Source organism: Macrobrachium rosenbergii, chromosome 24 (genome assembly GCF_040412425.1).
Source record: "Macrobrachium rosenbergii isolate ZJJX-2024 chromosome 24, ASM4041242v1, whole genome shotgun sequence".
Classification (NCBI taxonomy): Eukaryota; Metazoa; Arthropoda; class Malacostraca; order Decapoda; family Palaemonidae; genus Macrobrachium; species Macrobrachium rosenbergii.
This window is the reverse complement of record NC_089764.1, coordinates 22,772,157-22,788,710: the sequence shown is the minus strand read 5'-3', so window position 1 is coordinate 22,788,710 and position 16,554 is coordinate 22,772,157. Positions and strand designations below refer to the sequence as shown.

The window sequence follows — 16,554 nt, the reverse complement described above, 5'->3', positions numbered from 1 at the left end:
ATTCAGTCATATTCAACCTTTAAGTGTTGATTCAGTGATGAATCCTGTGAAGAAAAATCTTCCACAATATCAGCCACATTGCGTATCTTCATCAAATAGATCACCTAAAGCTTGTTGACTCCCCTGTCCATCACGAGCACACACACACACACGCGCGCGCGCGCGCACACACACACACACTGCAACACTTCTCTCGTTAGGTGCATTCTTGGGATATCTTGATGCTAAGGCAACTCATTACAGAGTATCTTCTATGCCAATATTTTCTCGCCGTGAGTCTTCCTACCAAAATTTCTAAATTATACCCATATTTCACAACCATGAACCAAACCATACCCAAGCTCTCTGATCCATCTTTTCACCTAAGCTCACCAACTTATCCTATTTACTTCGTGTCTAGGGCTCCCTCGCCCTATAAAACCCTACCTATTTCACGTACACAATGCAACAGTTCATCTCTGTAGCTTCTGACATTGTTTCTTATCCCATACACATGCATCCTCAATGACAGCCCTCAATTTCTACTATGAGGACTTTGATCGTTAGTTCCTTGATGTATTCCAGACTTCCTGCGGGGATTCCGCCGCCTTTTTCGCTTTACTATTTCAGCATCTCAGGTTTTTCTCTAGTCCTGCTACCAACTGTTACATGTACAGGGTATTTCCCCAAAAACATGAATGAAAAACACATCCATTCTTTCACAGTCCTTAATAGCAATTTTTATATATTGTTCTTGCTTCCATTAACCTTTTTTTTTTTTTTTTTACTTACTCCTGCCAACAATAAAACCTTCATTCTTTCGAACCTTTCCCTATGTTAGCACTGTACTTCTCTATCAACTCATTGAAGAAGCCACGATTACTTGCGTACTTCAATTATCTTTTAATTCACCTCTTTTCTCACCCTGCCATCAACCAAAGCATTTGCTTCAATGAATCTGTAGGACTTAGCCACTTCCATTCTTTCATCATCCGTATTGATATTCATTTTTCTATCTTTCCTCTTAGGAATACTTTAAAAGTATTTTCCCAGATTTTGTAGTTGCAATCATTATCGTCAACAGATTTTGTATCGTTTACAGACATCAGCCACACTAGAATCCAACCGCTACACCTTTCCCAATCGTATAATTTTTTCATGAACTTTTCATGTACATTCTTTAATTTCTCTTATCACCTCATCCATGGAAATATTAAAAGGGACTGCATAGCTGACAGGGGTAAAATGTTATGAAATATAACCGTAGGTAAGGTACGGTAGTACTGATAAGGAAATAGTTATGGAACACCTTTAAGAATAAAAGAAAAAACTTCATTTTTGTAATTATAAACATAACGGAGGTTCATGATGGAACTGATAGAGACACGGTGGTGCTGAGAGATGTCTATGGCAGAGGGTAATGTTTAGAGCAATTAAAGTTTAATTACCTCAGAGTAATTTAAAAGTTTTAATGATGTCTGAGCTACTGAAATGGTAAATGAGTGAGCACAGAGAGTGGAAGGTTAAGCCTCCTTGACTGTTCAATGTTGTGACGAAGTAATGACTCAAGTTGGGACAGGAACTAGAGACGTAGGGGCAAAGTTATGGATCAGAAAATAGGTCGTTAACGGCGGATGTTTGCTGATGATACATTGTTAGTTGGTGATAGTGAAAAGATTCTGCAGAAACTAGCAAAAGAATTTTAAAGTATCTGTAATGGGATAGGTTGAAAATGAACGTTAGCGAAAGTAAATGAAAGACTGGAGATAGAGAAATGAATATCAATACGGATGATGAAAAAAAAGAAGTGGCTAAGTTCTACAGGTATATTGAAGCAAATGTACTGGATGATGGCAGGGTGAGAAAAGAGATAAATTAAAAAAATAACTGAAGTAAGCTTCTTCAATGGGTTGATAGAGAAGTACAATGCTAACATAGGGAAAAGTTCGAAAGAATGAATGTTTTATTGTTCCAATAATCCTTCATAAGGAAAAATGTAGGTACTGAATGCTACTGGGTGAATTAATGGCGCAGTGTAATTATATATATACTATATATATATATATATATATATATATATATATATATATATATATATATATATATATATATATATATATATATATATATATATATATATATATATATATATATATATATACAGTGTAATTATGTATATATTATATATATACACATATATAATAAACTTTACCGCTTACACAATCGTTCTGTGCATTAATACAATTAATAACAGGGCCTCATTTAAACTGGATGGTATCTAGTGGAGTTATTTGTTCAAGAAAAGCTCACAAAAGCTTTCCAGGACTGACTGTCCTCATTGTCTGGTAGCCAATGAGGACAACCTAGTCCTTGAAAGCTTTTATAACTTTTCCTAAAGAAATATCTCTGCTAGATATATATATAAATATACATATATATATATATATATATATATATATATATATAAATATATATATATATATATATATATATATGTGTGTGTGTGTGTGTGTGTGTGTGTGTGTGTGTGTATGTGCCTGCAAAATCACTACCTACAGTAGAAGGAATATTAAAGACCGACGGTACTGCGTTGCTAGGCTACAACGTGAGTGGAAACCTACTTCCTGAGAAGAGGGTAATAAATGCAATAGCGGTTGGTCCTTAGGGAAATAGAGTTTACGGACGTTTTATGAGGACATAAATATTCTTGGCTCTTGTTTGGAACACTTGAACCACCAGTCTGAGCAATTTTGCTTAAAAGACTAAGTTCCGGGAGACATCTGATTTCCTGACGTAGAAAAATATCTTAATATTGGTTCTACACGGGATTTGAAACATGTGGCCTTGATACTCACTTTGTAACAATTTTACTGTTATTGTTAATATTTTCTTATTTATTTTTATTTTTTATATTATATTCATTTGTGCTTTTTTTCTCTTAATTGGGGTATTATTTCTCTATAAACAGAAAGCCCTACCAACAATACGAAGTTATTTATGTGTTGACAGAACCCCAAAAATAGTCAGATATCCAAAAGAAGTAGCTAAATTAATAAGGTCATAGTTTTGCTATTCCGTTCCTAACTTGTAATAATTCTAACAGGATTTTCTTATATATACGAAAAATGCTGAATGGTGGTAGTTGTCAGTTGGAGATTATTCCGGGGAAAGAAGAGAGAGATGTCTGCGGATGGCTTCAGTCATTAAGTTGGAACATTGTTTATGCCTGATAGCTTACAGTAACGAAGATCCTTTTCTCTTTTCAACAGTATTAGGTATGAGTGTTTTATAGTCATATTCTAATGATTTTCTATCCGTTTTATAGACCTTCCTATTTTTTTTTCTTTTCCTGTGGTTTGGGCATCAGTATCAAAATTGAAATGATGTATTTGAGTTATTTCTAAAAAGAAAAAAAAATTCGGACCTACCACTTATGGATGGTGTACCTATTCACTGTCAGTGTATTTAAGATTTTTCCATTTAAAGATAATTGCCTTATGAAATTACAAATACCTTACAAATAGTAAAGAAGCTTAAAAATGGATAGGATCGAAATATATTTTGAGAATGGTTAAGGGAAAACCGAAAGATTCTTTAATCTAGTCTCTGTCAGTTCATATGTGTAGCAATAAATACTTTCTATGCAACTTAGAGCCAAGTAAATCATTTTGATGGCTGTGACGGTTGACGTCAATCTTACACGTCAAAGACTCGAAGTCCCGTGACGAAATTCCTTTGAATATTATGATCATAAAAAATGCAGGTGGTCATACGATAAGAGTGCTATAAGTCTATAAGCATCGGTCTTTGTGAGAGGGTAAATCGAGTAATAGAAGATTGATAGTCCCATCAGCTTGGCAACCAACCGGACAAGGAAGAGAAGTCAGATTTACGAATGCCATTCAGGATTGTCTTGGTGCCGGGCAAATATTTTTCAAGAAGTTATTGTCACTTATATGGGAAAAGTGCTTTCGTGATGTAATGAATTACATTAACTGCAACTTCAATTGCAAAAGTTATGAATGCCAGTACAATGACACTTGAAAGACTATTCCACTTGTTCCTTCAAGAGTAATGAAGAGGAACCAGTTTTAAATGGTTCTTCAAATTACCTTTTGTATTTCGCCGATTTGACTTGAACAGGAATAATTCTTGCTACAATGATCTCGGTAAGGTGCAAAATGAAATGGGAAATTTTCACGAACGTTTGCGGAGAATTTCGTGCAAATGACGGCTTTTAGTAATTAGTGCAAAAACTGGACTTATTGATTTGTGAATAACGTAAGATTTCTGTTCATTTCCACATAAGCTTGAATACAGTGTACAAAATATCAAGTAATGAAATCCTAAGAAAACATTTCTACAGATGCTCCGCTCAAGTCACACTCTTTTATCAGCAATAAAATCATCAAGTACATAATACTCCCTTTTGCTTACACTGATACAGCGTCATTTTGCTAAAGTGAAAATGCGTATTTTTTGGTCGATTTGAAAACCAAGATAGAAATTCTTTACGGAAGTAGAGTGCCTTAAAAATACAATTCATTTTTTATGAGGAAACTGGGAAACAATTCTTTGTTTTTTAAAGTAAACCCTGGAAAGGAAAGGTCGAAGAATGTTTCTTTTACGATTATATAACATTCTCCAGATCACCATAAATAAACCATATTTCTGTCAGCATAAGAGCATTCAGTTTGCATCAGACTCAGGTACAATTATTCAAAAACTCATATTAATTATTAGGAAAAAATTATTATTTTTCCACTGTGCTTATCTTACTTGCTCATGAATAATTTCAATGAGATTATTATTCATAGAGGATTTTATATCCATAGATTCATTTCCCTTGAGATGTGGACACAAATGGAATACGACATGAAATTCTGTGTTTGTTCTTAACGTTAGCTTTGCTCAGTTTTTGCTGGTACATTTTTTTTTACATATTTCCATATTCAAATTGAATGAAATAGTAATAAGGAAGGGCATTAGAGGGATAATAAATATGTAATTATCATTATTCTTGAAAATTTATTTGATTCTAGAGTACCGCTGGATAACTGACCTTCAAGTACTTTCTGATTGTAGATTCCTCAGGGTTGTGGTTGTTTGAATTAACTAACTGGTAATTAGTGTTATTTTTCAAGTTTTTCAAAATGAAATTTAAGAGTACTGTTAATTTTACATCTGTTGTTCTGAAGGCCTATTTTAGTGAAAGTATTAAAGCATAACAAGAGGAGAATTATGCAAACGTTAGGAAATACTGGAAATATTATTGTACTTCTTCAGTAAGTTATTCAATTATTAATTAAACGGATAATCCTTTTGATATCTAGCTAGGGGCTGATATAGATAAAGTCATCCTTATGCCTTTATGAACGATGGTGAATCATTGGAGTGAATAAAAGCCTCGACGTGGACCTCTGAATGCGGATCTTGCAGCCGGAACGTAGTGATTATCCAAGTGCAGCGAAATGCGTTATAAATGAGATATGTGAAAATGACCAATTTTGTCATGAAGGTTTCTAATATATCATCGTTAGTAACTAGAAAATATTTGAAAGCAAATTCTTGGTAAGTAATAAGACATTATACGAAGGATAATATTGACGATTTTATAGTGCACCAAACTAACAGCTTTAGATAGTTGTAGAGGTAATCGATCTAATTAGTCATAATCATCCCCACACCATTTTTGTCATATAGGCGCCATAAGGAAAGAGAATAAAAATCAGTTTAGGTAATACTTGTATGCTTACATCAAATAGATTTATACAGACAGTAATGATAACACTGTTATTTTTTTTTCACAATCATACAACCTTTTCTACAAACATTTGTGATAAAAATATGTTATATTGAACGTACATTTCTTCCATTCATAGTAACAAAACCTTGCTATTCACCTCAACAAAATGTTTAACTTTTCCGACCTGACTGCACCGTAAGAGTCACAATATGATCACCAACTCTTAGTCTAAGTGTTCAAAACCATCTCGTCGGTTTTACCGAAATGAGTCATAGCATTTTAAGTTTCTAAATAAATGTCGTTTTTCCTCACAGCTATCTCACACACAAGACCCTTACGTCTCGAGACTGAGGTAAACGAACTATGTCTCTGGGAAGAAGCTTGGTCCACCTCAGCCCTCACTTTCCATGTCGTTTTTCTTTTAATATTCTGTTTTCAAAGAATTTTTTTGGGGGGGTTTGTTATAACACATAACTCACATGAAGAACAGCGTCCACTGAATTACACCGAATTTGAACATACAGGCACAGTTAACATAACATGAAATATTTGTTCACGAGCCCTTTACTATTCTCCGTCATTGTGAAATAGTTCTCTCTCTCTCTCTCTCTCTCTCTCTCTCTCTCTCTCTCTCTCTCTCTCTCAAGAAAAAAAGAACACCAACTGCTCTCTTCAGGAAGAGAGCAAAATGAAGATCAATATGAAGAGGTTAAATAAAACTGATCTCAGTATTCCTGATGGGGACCCAAAAAGACCCGAGGAACCATTCGGATGCTGCATGGCTGCTATCTCTTCGTCTCCTGAAATAAAAAAAAAATTTTCAGAGATATGAAAAAATTTTTCAGATATATAAAAAAATTTTTTCAGATATAAAAAAAAATTTTCAGATATAAAAAAAAATTTCAGATATAAAAAAAAATTTTTCAGAGATATAAAATTTTTTTTTCAGATATATAAAAAAAAAGTTTCAGAGATACACCAACTCAGAGGAATCATTTTCATGCAAAGTTTCAGAGGTAATGCTGTTTTATTACAAACTATCGTCAGGGAATCAATATGATTACAATTATAATTATAGCGCGCACGCAAACATACATACACACACACATATGCACATATATTTGAATGCATATCAATATTAACTTAAATGCGCATGCCTATGTAACGTCATTTCATGTTGCGATCAATATGAGTTTGTTCGTTTTAACTTTTAAGAAAATAATGTAAGCAAATGAAACGAGAAGTCAGCAGTTAAATGAACCCTTTTCTGCAAAAGAACTTTTCTATGTATATTTTTGTCTTAAATACTAATTCAACAATTACCGAATAAACAGAAATACAGTCATTGTACTCGTTCTTTCAAAACTTGTTAAAAAAAAGAGGAAAAGTTATCGTGTACTTGAGGTAAAGATATTTGGGGTGAACGCGAACCCGCATTTTAACTTAATCAAGTTTTAAGTGTGAAGCGTTTTGACAATTCCTCGTCTCTGATGAGACGGAACTTACATTAGTTCTCATTAAGTGGACAATGAAACGACTTCACAATTCCGGCCACGTCTCCTTCGACGAATGCTACAATTTGTACGACTAGGCCCCCGCCGGACTACTCATTTGAAATGAAAATAAGCTTGGCCGAGGAAGGAAGAAATGTTCGTGCGGAACTACACTGAAGAATAAAATTCCTTTCATTCCGAAATTTTTGGGTTTTTTCCTTAAATGCTTTGAAAGAATTTTAACAAATGAAAAAAAAAAAAATATATATATATATATATATATATATATATATATATATATATATATATATATATATATATATATATATATATATATATATATATATATATACATAAATATATATATATATATGTGTGTGTGTGTGTGCGTATATGTGTGTGTTATAACATTTTTTTGCGCCCTGAAGATGCGTGAATAAACAAGTGAAAGCACGTGGTACTGAACTTCTGTTTGTTATTTTCCTGTGATATTCGCTTCTATACTGAAGTCATGTGCATCTACTCTGATTTTTAAGCATATATATATATATATATATATATATATATATATATATATATATATATATATATATATATATATATATATATATATATATATGTATAAATATATACGCATATATATAAATGTGACTGTAATAGCCACAATGCCCTCTTAACTTCTCGAATTCTTCGCGCGTTTTAGATAAACTTGTCACTACAAAGCCTTAGATCCACATGCAAGAAATGTGAAGCAATTATGATGTCCGGTAACGGGAATCGAACCCACATCCCAAGAAATCACAATGAGGTTATGTTGCCGACCTGACCACGAGAAGGATAAAAGTCTATTGCCGCTCATACATAAAAACGATTGCCCATTTGGCTACTATGGTGAAAATGGGTCTATTCCAGCTCTAATAAATATATCTGAATTCGACAGGTATGTATGAGCGGCAGTAGACTTTTATCCTTCTTGTGGTCAGGTAAAGAATGTGACCTCATTGTGATTTCTCAGGACGTGGGTTCGATTCCCGCTACCAACCGTCATAGTTGCTTCATATGTCTTGCATATGGATCTTGGAAGAAAAGGAATTGCTTTTTGCATTTAGTGACAAACTTATCCAAAAGTGCGAAGAATTCGAGAAAAGAGGAATTGTACATACTACAGTTGCATTTATATATATATATATATATATATATATATATATATATATATATATATATATATATATATATATATATATATATATTTATCTATATATATAATGAAAAAGAAAGACTTTGTAATCCCTTTATGCTTTCATGAAAAAGCAATTGCAGCCGGTAAAACATATAAGCAAGCAGCCTGTTACAAACACCAACACGATGTTTAAAAAGACTGGTCGCAATGATCTTCGGAGGGAATTCAAGTTCATATGTACCGAGGAGCACAAATATAATATTTAAAAACTCGAAAATTAAATCAAGAAAGCAAACTCCAGTAGAAATCAACCTCACGCCAAGCCAGATCCAAGGAAAACAAAATTCCTTGAAATTTGTTATGAAAAGGGAAGTTGAATGAAGTAAAAACCGAAAATCAATTCTTTGATATGTAACTTTAGAAGGTCAGAGAGTTCAGTGTACTGGAAAAAGTGAAGCCCAATGATCAGAAACTACAGGTAGCACAGAGCCATATGGATTATTGTTAAATTAGTATGAGAGCAACTAACTACAATAAATGGTTTCTGGAAGTCAGAAGAAAATAATCAAATGTTCAAAGATAAATAAAAAAAAATGGTTTCATCTTCCAATAAAGCCGGTCCAATTATTTATTTATGGTAATTTATAAGCCAGTCAATAACGAGAGTCTGGAGTCAACCGTAATATTCCTTACGAGCTATTATTCAAAATACAAAAATACTAAAAATCTGGGAATTAACATAACGTATTAAAACTCCAGTTGAATATATTTTATCACATACGAAAGATGTGTCAATGAACATGGTTCACTTCAAATGCATTTTGCTCCATGTTAACTCTTCGGGTCTTCATTTCCAAGGATTTCTAAGTTACTGAGAAACTATTAAAAATTTTCAAACCTCCGGCAGGTGTTGATCTTCTCCAGAACACGCACACACATGTGTGTATATATATACATATATATATGAATATATGTGTATATATATTATATATATATATATATATATATATATATGAATATATGAATTTATATGCATATATGTAGAGATATTATTGATATGTCAGAGGTGACATTAGCTTAATTCATCATCTTCATCGTATCGCAGAATAGTGAGAAATGGAACCTTGTGGGAAATTACTACAGAGTTCCATATGTAAATGAGATAATGATGGAGGAACGCTGGAGATGGGTAGGACAAGTCCTTTGGATCACCCTCGGGAGAATAATGCGCGAGACGCGAGTCGGGAAGCTGGAGACATTATTTTTGGAGAATAACATACAGGAAAGACTTGAGTGGCGCAATGCCACAGAGACCCTCTGTGTTGCAAGGCATTGCAGGCAATGACAATATTGTCTTACTGACTTACCGTAACTGATATTGCTGGTAAACGAACCTTCGTATTTCCTCAGATGTTTTTATTAGTTCGCTTCCTCGTCCCTCTGGTAAAACCAACGACTTTCTTGCACTGATATTAGATTACACTTATCCCGGACTGAAATATTATTCCCCCCACCCGACCCCGGCCGCTGCCCCTTACCTGTGATGACGTGCAGAGTCAAATTGATGGGGTGAGTGCAGGTGTTGGTGCAGGTGTAAACCCCTGAATGGGAGGACGCTGCCCTTTCGCGTATAAAGGTGGCCGTCGCTACAGGAAGCCCCACAGGCGTCGGGGACAGGGGTTGAGAGACCATTGTCGTCGGCAGTGGAGGCGGCGACGTCGAGGTCTCTTGAAGGAGCGAGATAAAGTGATTATTGAAGTAATTGGATTTCTCGGCGCCATAGGGAGGTAGGCCGTCGTATGGGCTCCGGGAGGTAGGGGGTGGTAAGGCCACTGTGGAGGTCACGGTAGGGTTCTCCGATGTCGTCTCAATGCGGCCTTCTTCTGTTTCAATGCCCTCTTGGAGCTGAAATGTATCAATGGAGTCATTAATATCTCCTGAAGTTAACAACTGACTTGTAGACACCCATACACATGGATATGTATGTATATGTATATGTATATGTATATATATATATATATATATATATATATATATATATATATATATATATATACATATATAAATATACTGTATATATTTAAGCATATATTTTTCGAACATGTATAGACTAATTCATTTTTACATAGCAAAAACAAAATTCGTGATATTTATACCAAATATATAATTAATCGTAGAATATCCATTTTACCGTTTTGTCTTCAATAGTGCGACCCTTTGTTTTTCTGCGTTTATTCATTTATTTATTAATCAATTTATTTATTTATTTTTGTCCATTACATACAATAAAAGTGCAAGTAAGTTGCGCAACATGAAATACAATTACGATAGCCACGCCTTTAGATAAACATTTTCATTTTCTCTCGTTTCATATTTAATTGTGTGCAATGATGGTCGTATGTTTAAAAAAAGGGCAAAAATTCATTTAATGAACCTAATCATTATAGATTTCTTCTGTTTTAAATGTCGCAGAGTACAAGACTCACAGCAAGTGCTGTTTCGCAACCAATAAATCCTTTTGATAAAGGGAGATTAAACTCACCTGAAATCCTTTATACCAGGAGGGCAGAGCAGGGTACGGGCATCCTAGAACTTCACAGACGAGGACCACTCTGCTTCCAGCTTTTAAATACACGTCGGTTCCTGGACGAACTGTGGCCACTGCCTCTGTTTGAAACAATACCAAAATATTGGGACAAACTTAGCACTGATTTATTTGTTAATTATTTTTCTTTTGTGTTGTGAGTTCAACGATTTTTCCTTGTGTGCGTGAAGTGTAAAATGTACTGCATACGTAACTATATATGAATATGCATATATATATGTATATATATATGTATATATATGTGTGTGTATGTATATATATGCATATGTAAATATGTGTGTGTGTGTGTGATTGCATTCATGTTTTAAAGTACTCTAAATCTTCAGTCACTGAAAATGTTTTTATTTGGCAAGATTCCATCTATTATTTTCGTGATTTTTATCATGATATGAAATATTTTCACTAGTGTAGCAATTTTTAGCTAATTCCCTCTGTACTTCATCAACATTTCATAAGTATCACTAATATTAATTTTAAAAATTTGATATGAAATTTTTCATTTTCATGCTTGATTACCATAAAAGGAATTTTGATTCCTCTTCACGGACTGGACGTTAGTTACGTATATTCAAAACTGATTCCTTATTACCAAGTCCTTGCTACATTTTAATTGCATTTGTTAATCATGGTAAAATAAATGAAATTTTGCCACAAAAATTATCTCATTTATTCTCACTTCCATTTTATACAATATGGTCATTTTGAAAGAACAGGCAGACACAAGTAAGGAAATAAATCAATTATAAAAAGGAAATCTATTTTTCATAGAAATTACGCTTTTCTATTTCAAAACTGTCCTCATGGATTGAGAGTCTTTGTAAGATAAGTCTCCAAAATTGTAATTTATCTTCCAACGTGAAAACAAAAGTTCACATCCACGTAACCCATTAAACGATATAAAATAATTCTAAGTAATAATCGATATTTTGGCAGCTTGTTCCTTTTACTGTGCGCAGAGGATTTCGGTGACTGCAATTTGATTTATTTTCGCGTGATCGCGGAAATAAAACCAAAATTTAATTAGTGTCAATAACAATACTGCTCTTTACTTTCGATGTTGCTTAATACTTTTTTGTGATGCGATAGTCAAGTAAAAAAATTGTCCTGCAACTCTGTCATCCATCTTCAGATTAGCGTATGACCAACACAGCAGTGAATTATGCCTTGAGTATTAACGAATATTACAAGCATAGCATCTAATCTTTAACATTTTCTCTGCCTTATTTACAATGAAGATGCTGCGGTCGATTGCTTCACCAAATATGCAAACACATATTACCCTTGGCTTTCATATTTTTGCAAAATAAAACTGAAACATGAAAAATAATGGTCAAATTTGGCACCTATCCACAGCGCATGCATTTGTGAATGAAACTGACACTACCAATCGTCCGAACGGGAAAGACTCGTTTACGAACCTGTTACGAGGAGAGTGATGGACGTGGAGACAGGGGGGCTGACAGACACCTGGCACAGGTATGTACCAGCATCCGACGGCTGAGCGTGATGTATTCGTAACATCCACTGATCTCCTCCCCCCGGGTTGACAGCCACGAATCTGGAAGATTAAGCGTTTTCGCATGATATGAGGGAAATATCTAATTAGACGGGATAAAACTCCCCTTTTGTTATTCAATATCGGTAGCAAGAGATAACTTTGCTTTGCATGATGTAAAGGATGAAATGTATATATGGATGGCTTTCGATTTACTGTTTTTAATGAGTGTAATCGACGAACTTATTTCGAGGTGTTAAAGTACTTTCATCAAGCTGATTATTTTTATGTGGTATTCTAGGTGTTTCATAAATGCTATGAATGTATCCTGCGCTATTTATAATAATAATAATAATAATAATAATAATAATAATAATAATAATAATAATAATAATAATAATAATAATAATAGAATATAGACTCTACTTATCAAACAGACATGAAAACACTCCAGGTGACTGAATAATCTGATAGGTCTATATCTGAAGAACTCACCACAAGGTTACAATATTTTCTTATGCGATACACTTCCTAGAAAATATTCTCACGGCAGGCGAGACAAATTTAACAAAATAAAACATTATTTTGGCACAGCCTCTCGTCGCAAGAGTTTAGATTAAAAATGATGCATGACTTCACTAATTGAGTCAGAATTATGTGTTTAAATTGGATGTCAGACGGATGAGCATTTTGATAATTTCAAAACAACGGCAATACAGGAAAACAATGGATCCTTTACTATCCGTTTTTTTTTTTTTTACAGTGTCATTGAAATAATATAAATCATCGCGCTGAAGTTTCATGGTTAAAATGGTACAAGAGAAGAAAAGGTGAGTGTATCGTTATACGGTTATTGTTATTTCAGCTAAATCTTTCATAAATGTGCTGTTACTTAATGTAATATTAAGTCATCGCTTTAAGAAGATTTTCAAGGCAATTCAGTGGCATAGATCATTCAAACCAGAATAGTTATTTCTATAGATTATTATTATTATTATTATTATTATTATTATTATTATTATTATTATTATTATTATTATTATTATTATTATTATTATTATTATTCACTGACAACATTCAACGCGAAGAATAAGGACACAAATTTAGTATAACGATAAATAGAAACAAAGCAGAAATATAGATACAAATATACTAGGAAACTTAAACACGGTCTTAATGATAGCCTTAGCACAGTCACTCCTCAGCAAGAATTCAAAGAAAACGGTTACTCGGTCGCCACTTCTGAGTAAAGGAGTAAAACCAACGACTTGTAGTTATGTTATTAAAAATATTGAATACAGAGCGATTCTAATTATCTCAAAGACTTCAAAATATATCATTAGTGTATCAGAGACGTATGTTGGTCTGCGACGTTTCTCCCGGAAACTCGTCCTAATAAACATCCTCCAATTATTTTTCAAAAACAAGGAACTGTATTTGATGTTTTATCGTAACCAATTTTCGTTGAAAGATGTGAACTTTTCACGAGCCAGAATAATCTCAGAATATTGTTTCACATACGAGTGGTTTCTTTTTTCATACGTTCATTTTGTCTTTGTAAAGCTACGGTCCCTTTCGAAATGAAAGAATCAATAAGGTATACAACAAGAATGATGAAACTAGACGCACACGCTGGAGACAAAGTAAGCTATTTACACAATGAGGGAAAGAGAGAATTATTGTATTTCTTCCCGGCTTCAGACCCTTGGCGCCGTCTAGACGAAAAAGCACTTAATAAAAGATTAAATTTTTTTAACTTACCTGTTGTCGGAGGTATACGTTGTCTCTCCCGCTGTCAGTAAATGTATGTCTCTCGCTCTGACCCAGGAAATCTGTAACAGAAAAGACATCACAGAATCACTTGAATGTCTAAGGCACTAGCATACTGTTCACGTTTGCTAGCTCTGTTAAGGCTGTACACACACACACATATATATATATATATATATATATATATATATATATATATATATATATATATATATATATATATATATATATACAGTATATATTATACATATATCTATATACACATGTGTGTGTATGTATATATATATATATATATATATATATATATATATATATATATATATATATTATATATATATATATATATATATATATATATATATATATATATATATATATATATATACCTCTCTTACCTTCACCATTTCCTAATGTTTCTGGAAACTGTTTTTCATAGAGCACTGAAAGAAAGTAAATTCTCGGTTTCAGGCGGGATTCGAAACCCACCTAGGAAGAATAGACTCGTTTCATTCGCACTGTTTGCCTTCGAACCTGTTTCGTTCTAAATCTTCACACTGCAATCAACCGCGTTATGGAAATTTTGATGACTGCAAAATTAGCTATATTCCAAGAGTCTCTTCTTTCCTTGGAAAACTAACATGCCCTTGATAAAGAATAAAAAGATAAATCCGTTATGAATGGTAAAGCCTATACCGAGATGCTGCTCTTTAAAAAAAAAAATTTACATAGCTCTCTCTCTCTCTCTCTCTCTCTCTCTCTCTCTCTCTCTCTCTCTCTCTCTCTCTCTCTCTTTATAACTATCTATCTATCTATCTGTCTATCTATCTATCTATCTATCTATCTATCTATCTATATATATATATATATATATATATATATATATATATATATATATATGCATATATATATACTGTATATATATTAGTGTATGTACGTGTGGTACCCAAACGTTTTAACTAGATGACGGGAGCACTGTTATTCTGTTTGAACAAGCCTAGGTCGTGTTTACCGTGAAGGTGGGCGTAGATATAATTACTTCCGGGAAGCAGACTTGTAGTTAGGAAAGAGCGTAATATATCTAAAGAGTCTAAAGCGTAATATATTTAACAAGACCAAAAACTTGCAAGGGATAGCTTTAGGCATAGGAACGGTGTACAGAAAAGGAATTAAGCGCGTGCGTGTAAAATGTATATTATAGATACATGATAAGGAATGTTTAAATGGAAACTCTAAGCGAAAGGATTACCGCTGACCTTTAGTTAATGCCAGAGGAACAGACGAATAGAAAGACACTAACAATAACGACACAGTATTGTATATTGTTTATGGAAAATACTAATGGGGAAAATTTTAATTTACTTTCTCACATATTTTATTAAGGACGAGTTTGTTGTCGTATTAAAAGTTAACGGAATGGAACTGCAATTGATGAAACGGTTCTCCTTATAGCATTTGATGTCATTCTAACGAAGATGATGTTCATTTCTGTTGGAAATGCTTAGTTAACCCACTACCACTCCAAAAGACGTTGCAGGTTGCAACAGATTATTATGCATTGATAAGAGGGTTTTCAAGACACATCAGTTGGTTACATATATATATATATATATATATATATATATATATATATATATATATATATATATATATATATATATATATAGATATAGATATAGATATAGATATATATATATATATATATATATATATATATATATAATATATATATACATATACAAACAACCATTAATCCACTCCTTACCGTATAATTATGAAGGTTCTTGACGATGCACGTGAGATAAGCCGTCTGGCCAATGAGCGCATGCGCGTGAGAGTGAATCGAGCTGTTGACAAAGGATGGTCCCACCAACGTCGAGTATTGAACAGACTGCCTCTTGTGTGCTGGCAAATCCTCGCTTCCTGTTGAAAAGAGCAAATGAATGAAGGCCAGGGAAAGTGATTGCATTAAAGCGACACGGGGCCAGTTTGAAAGGCGCTCAGACGGACGCATTGAAAATATGAACACTGGGATATTAGTTCCAGATACCTCGAAGCCACGGGGATGGATCGCCCGGATTGAATAATCCCCCGATGTCTGATTCGATGTTTCTGAGGGTTTTGACGGACTAACTGACTGATGTGGGACAAAGGGAATTAAAGCATATGTTATTGTATTCACCGTTCTTACCATAGTTGAAATGTGAATTTGATACAAGTTTTTATTACTGACATAATTCGCTGAAGAGCTTCAAGTTGTACATTACAGAGTTTTAGATCTGCCTTAGA

At 33.5% G+C, this 16,554-nt stretch overlaps 1 protein-coding gene across 1 annotated transcript in view; it reads right to left on the bottom strand.

Annotated features, from left to right (window-relative positions):
• Positions 1–5,722: 5,722 nt before the first annotated feature.
• The window catches only part of LOC136851747 (hemicentin-2-like), a 51,123-nt gene continuing 40,291 nt past the window's right edge, over positions 5,723–16,554 (bottom strand). The window contains exons 3-8 of the mRNA XM_067126072.1: positions 16,031–16,188; positions 14,260–14,330; positions 12,422–12,561; positions 10,941–11,065; positions 9,937–10,303; positions 5,723–6,525 (exon numbers count right to left, since the gene is read on the bottom strand). Coding sequence (XP_066982173.1) covers positions 6,398–6,525; positions 9,937–10,303; positions 10,941–11,065; positions 12,422–12,561; positions 14,260–14,330; positions 16,031–16,188 — 989 coding nt within the window. The 3' untranslated portion in view covers positions 5,723–6,397. The remainder of the gene's footprint in view (positions 6,526–9,936; positions 10,304–10,940; positions 11,066–12,421; positions 12,562–14,259; positions 14,331–16,030; positions 16,189–16,554) is intronic.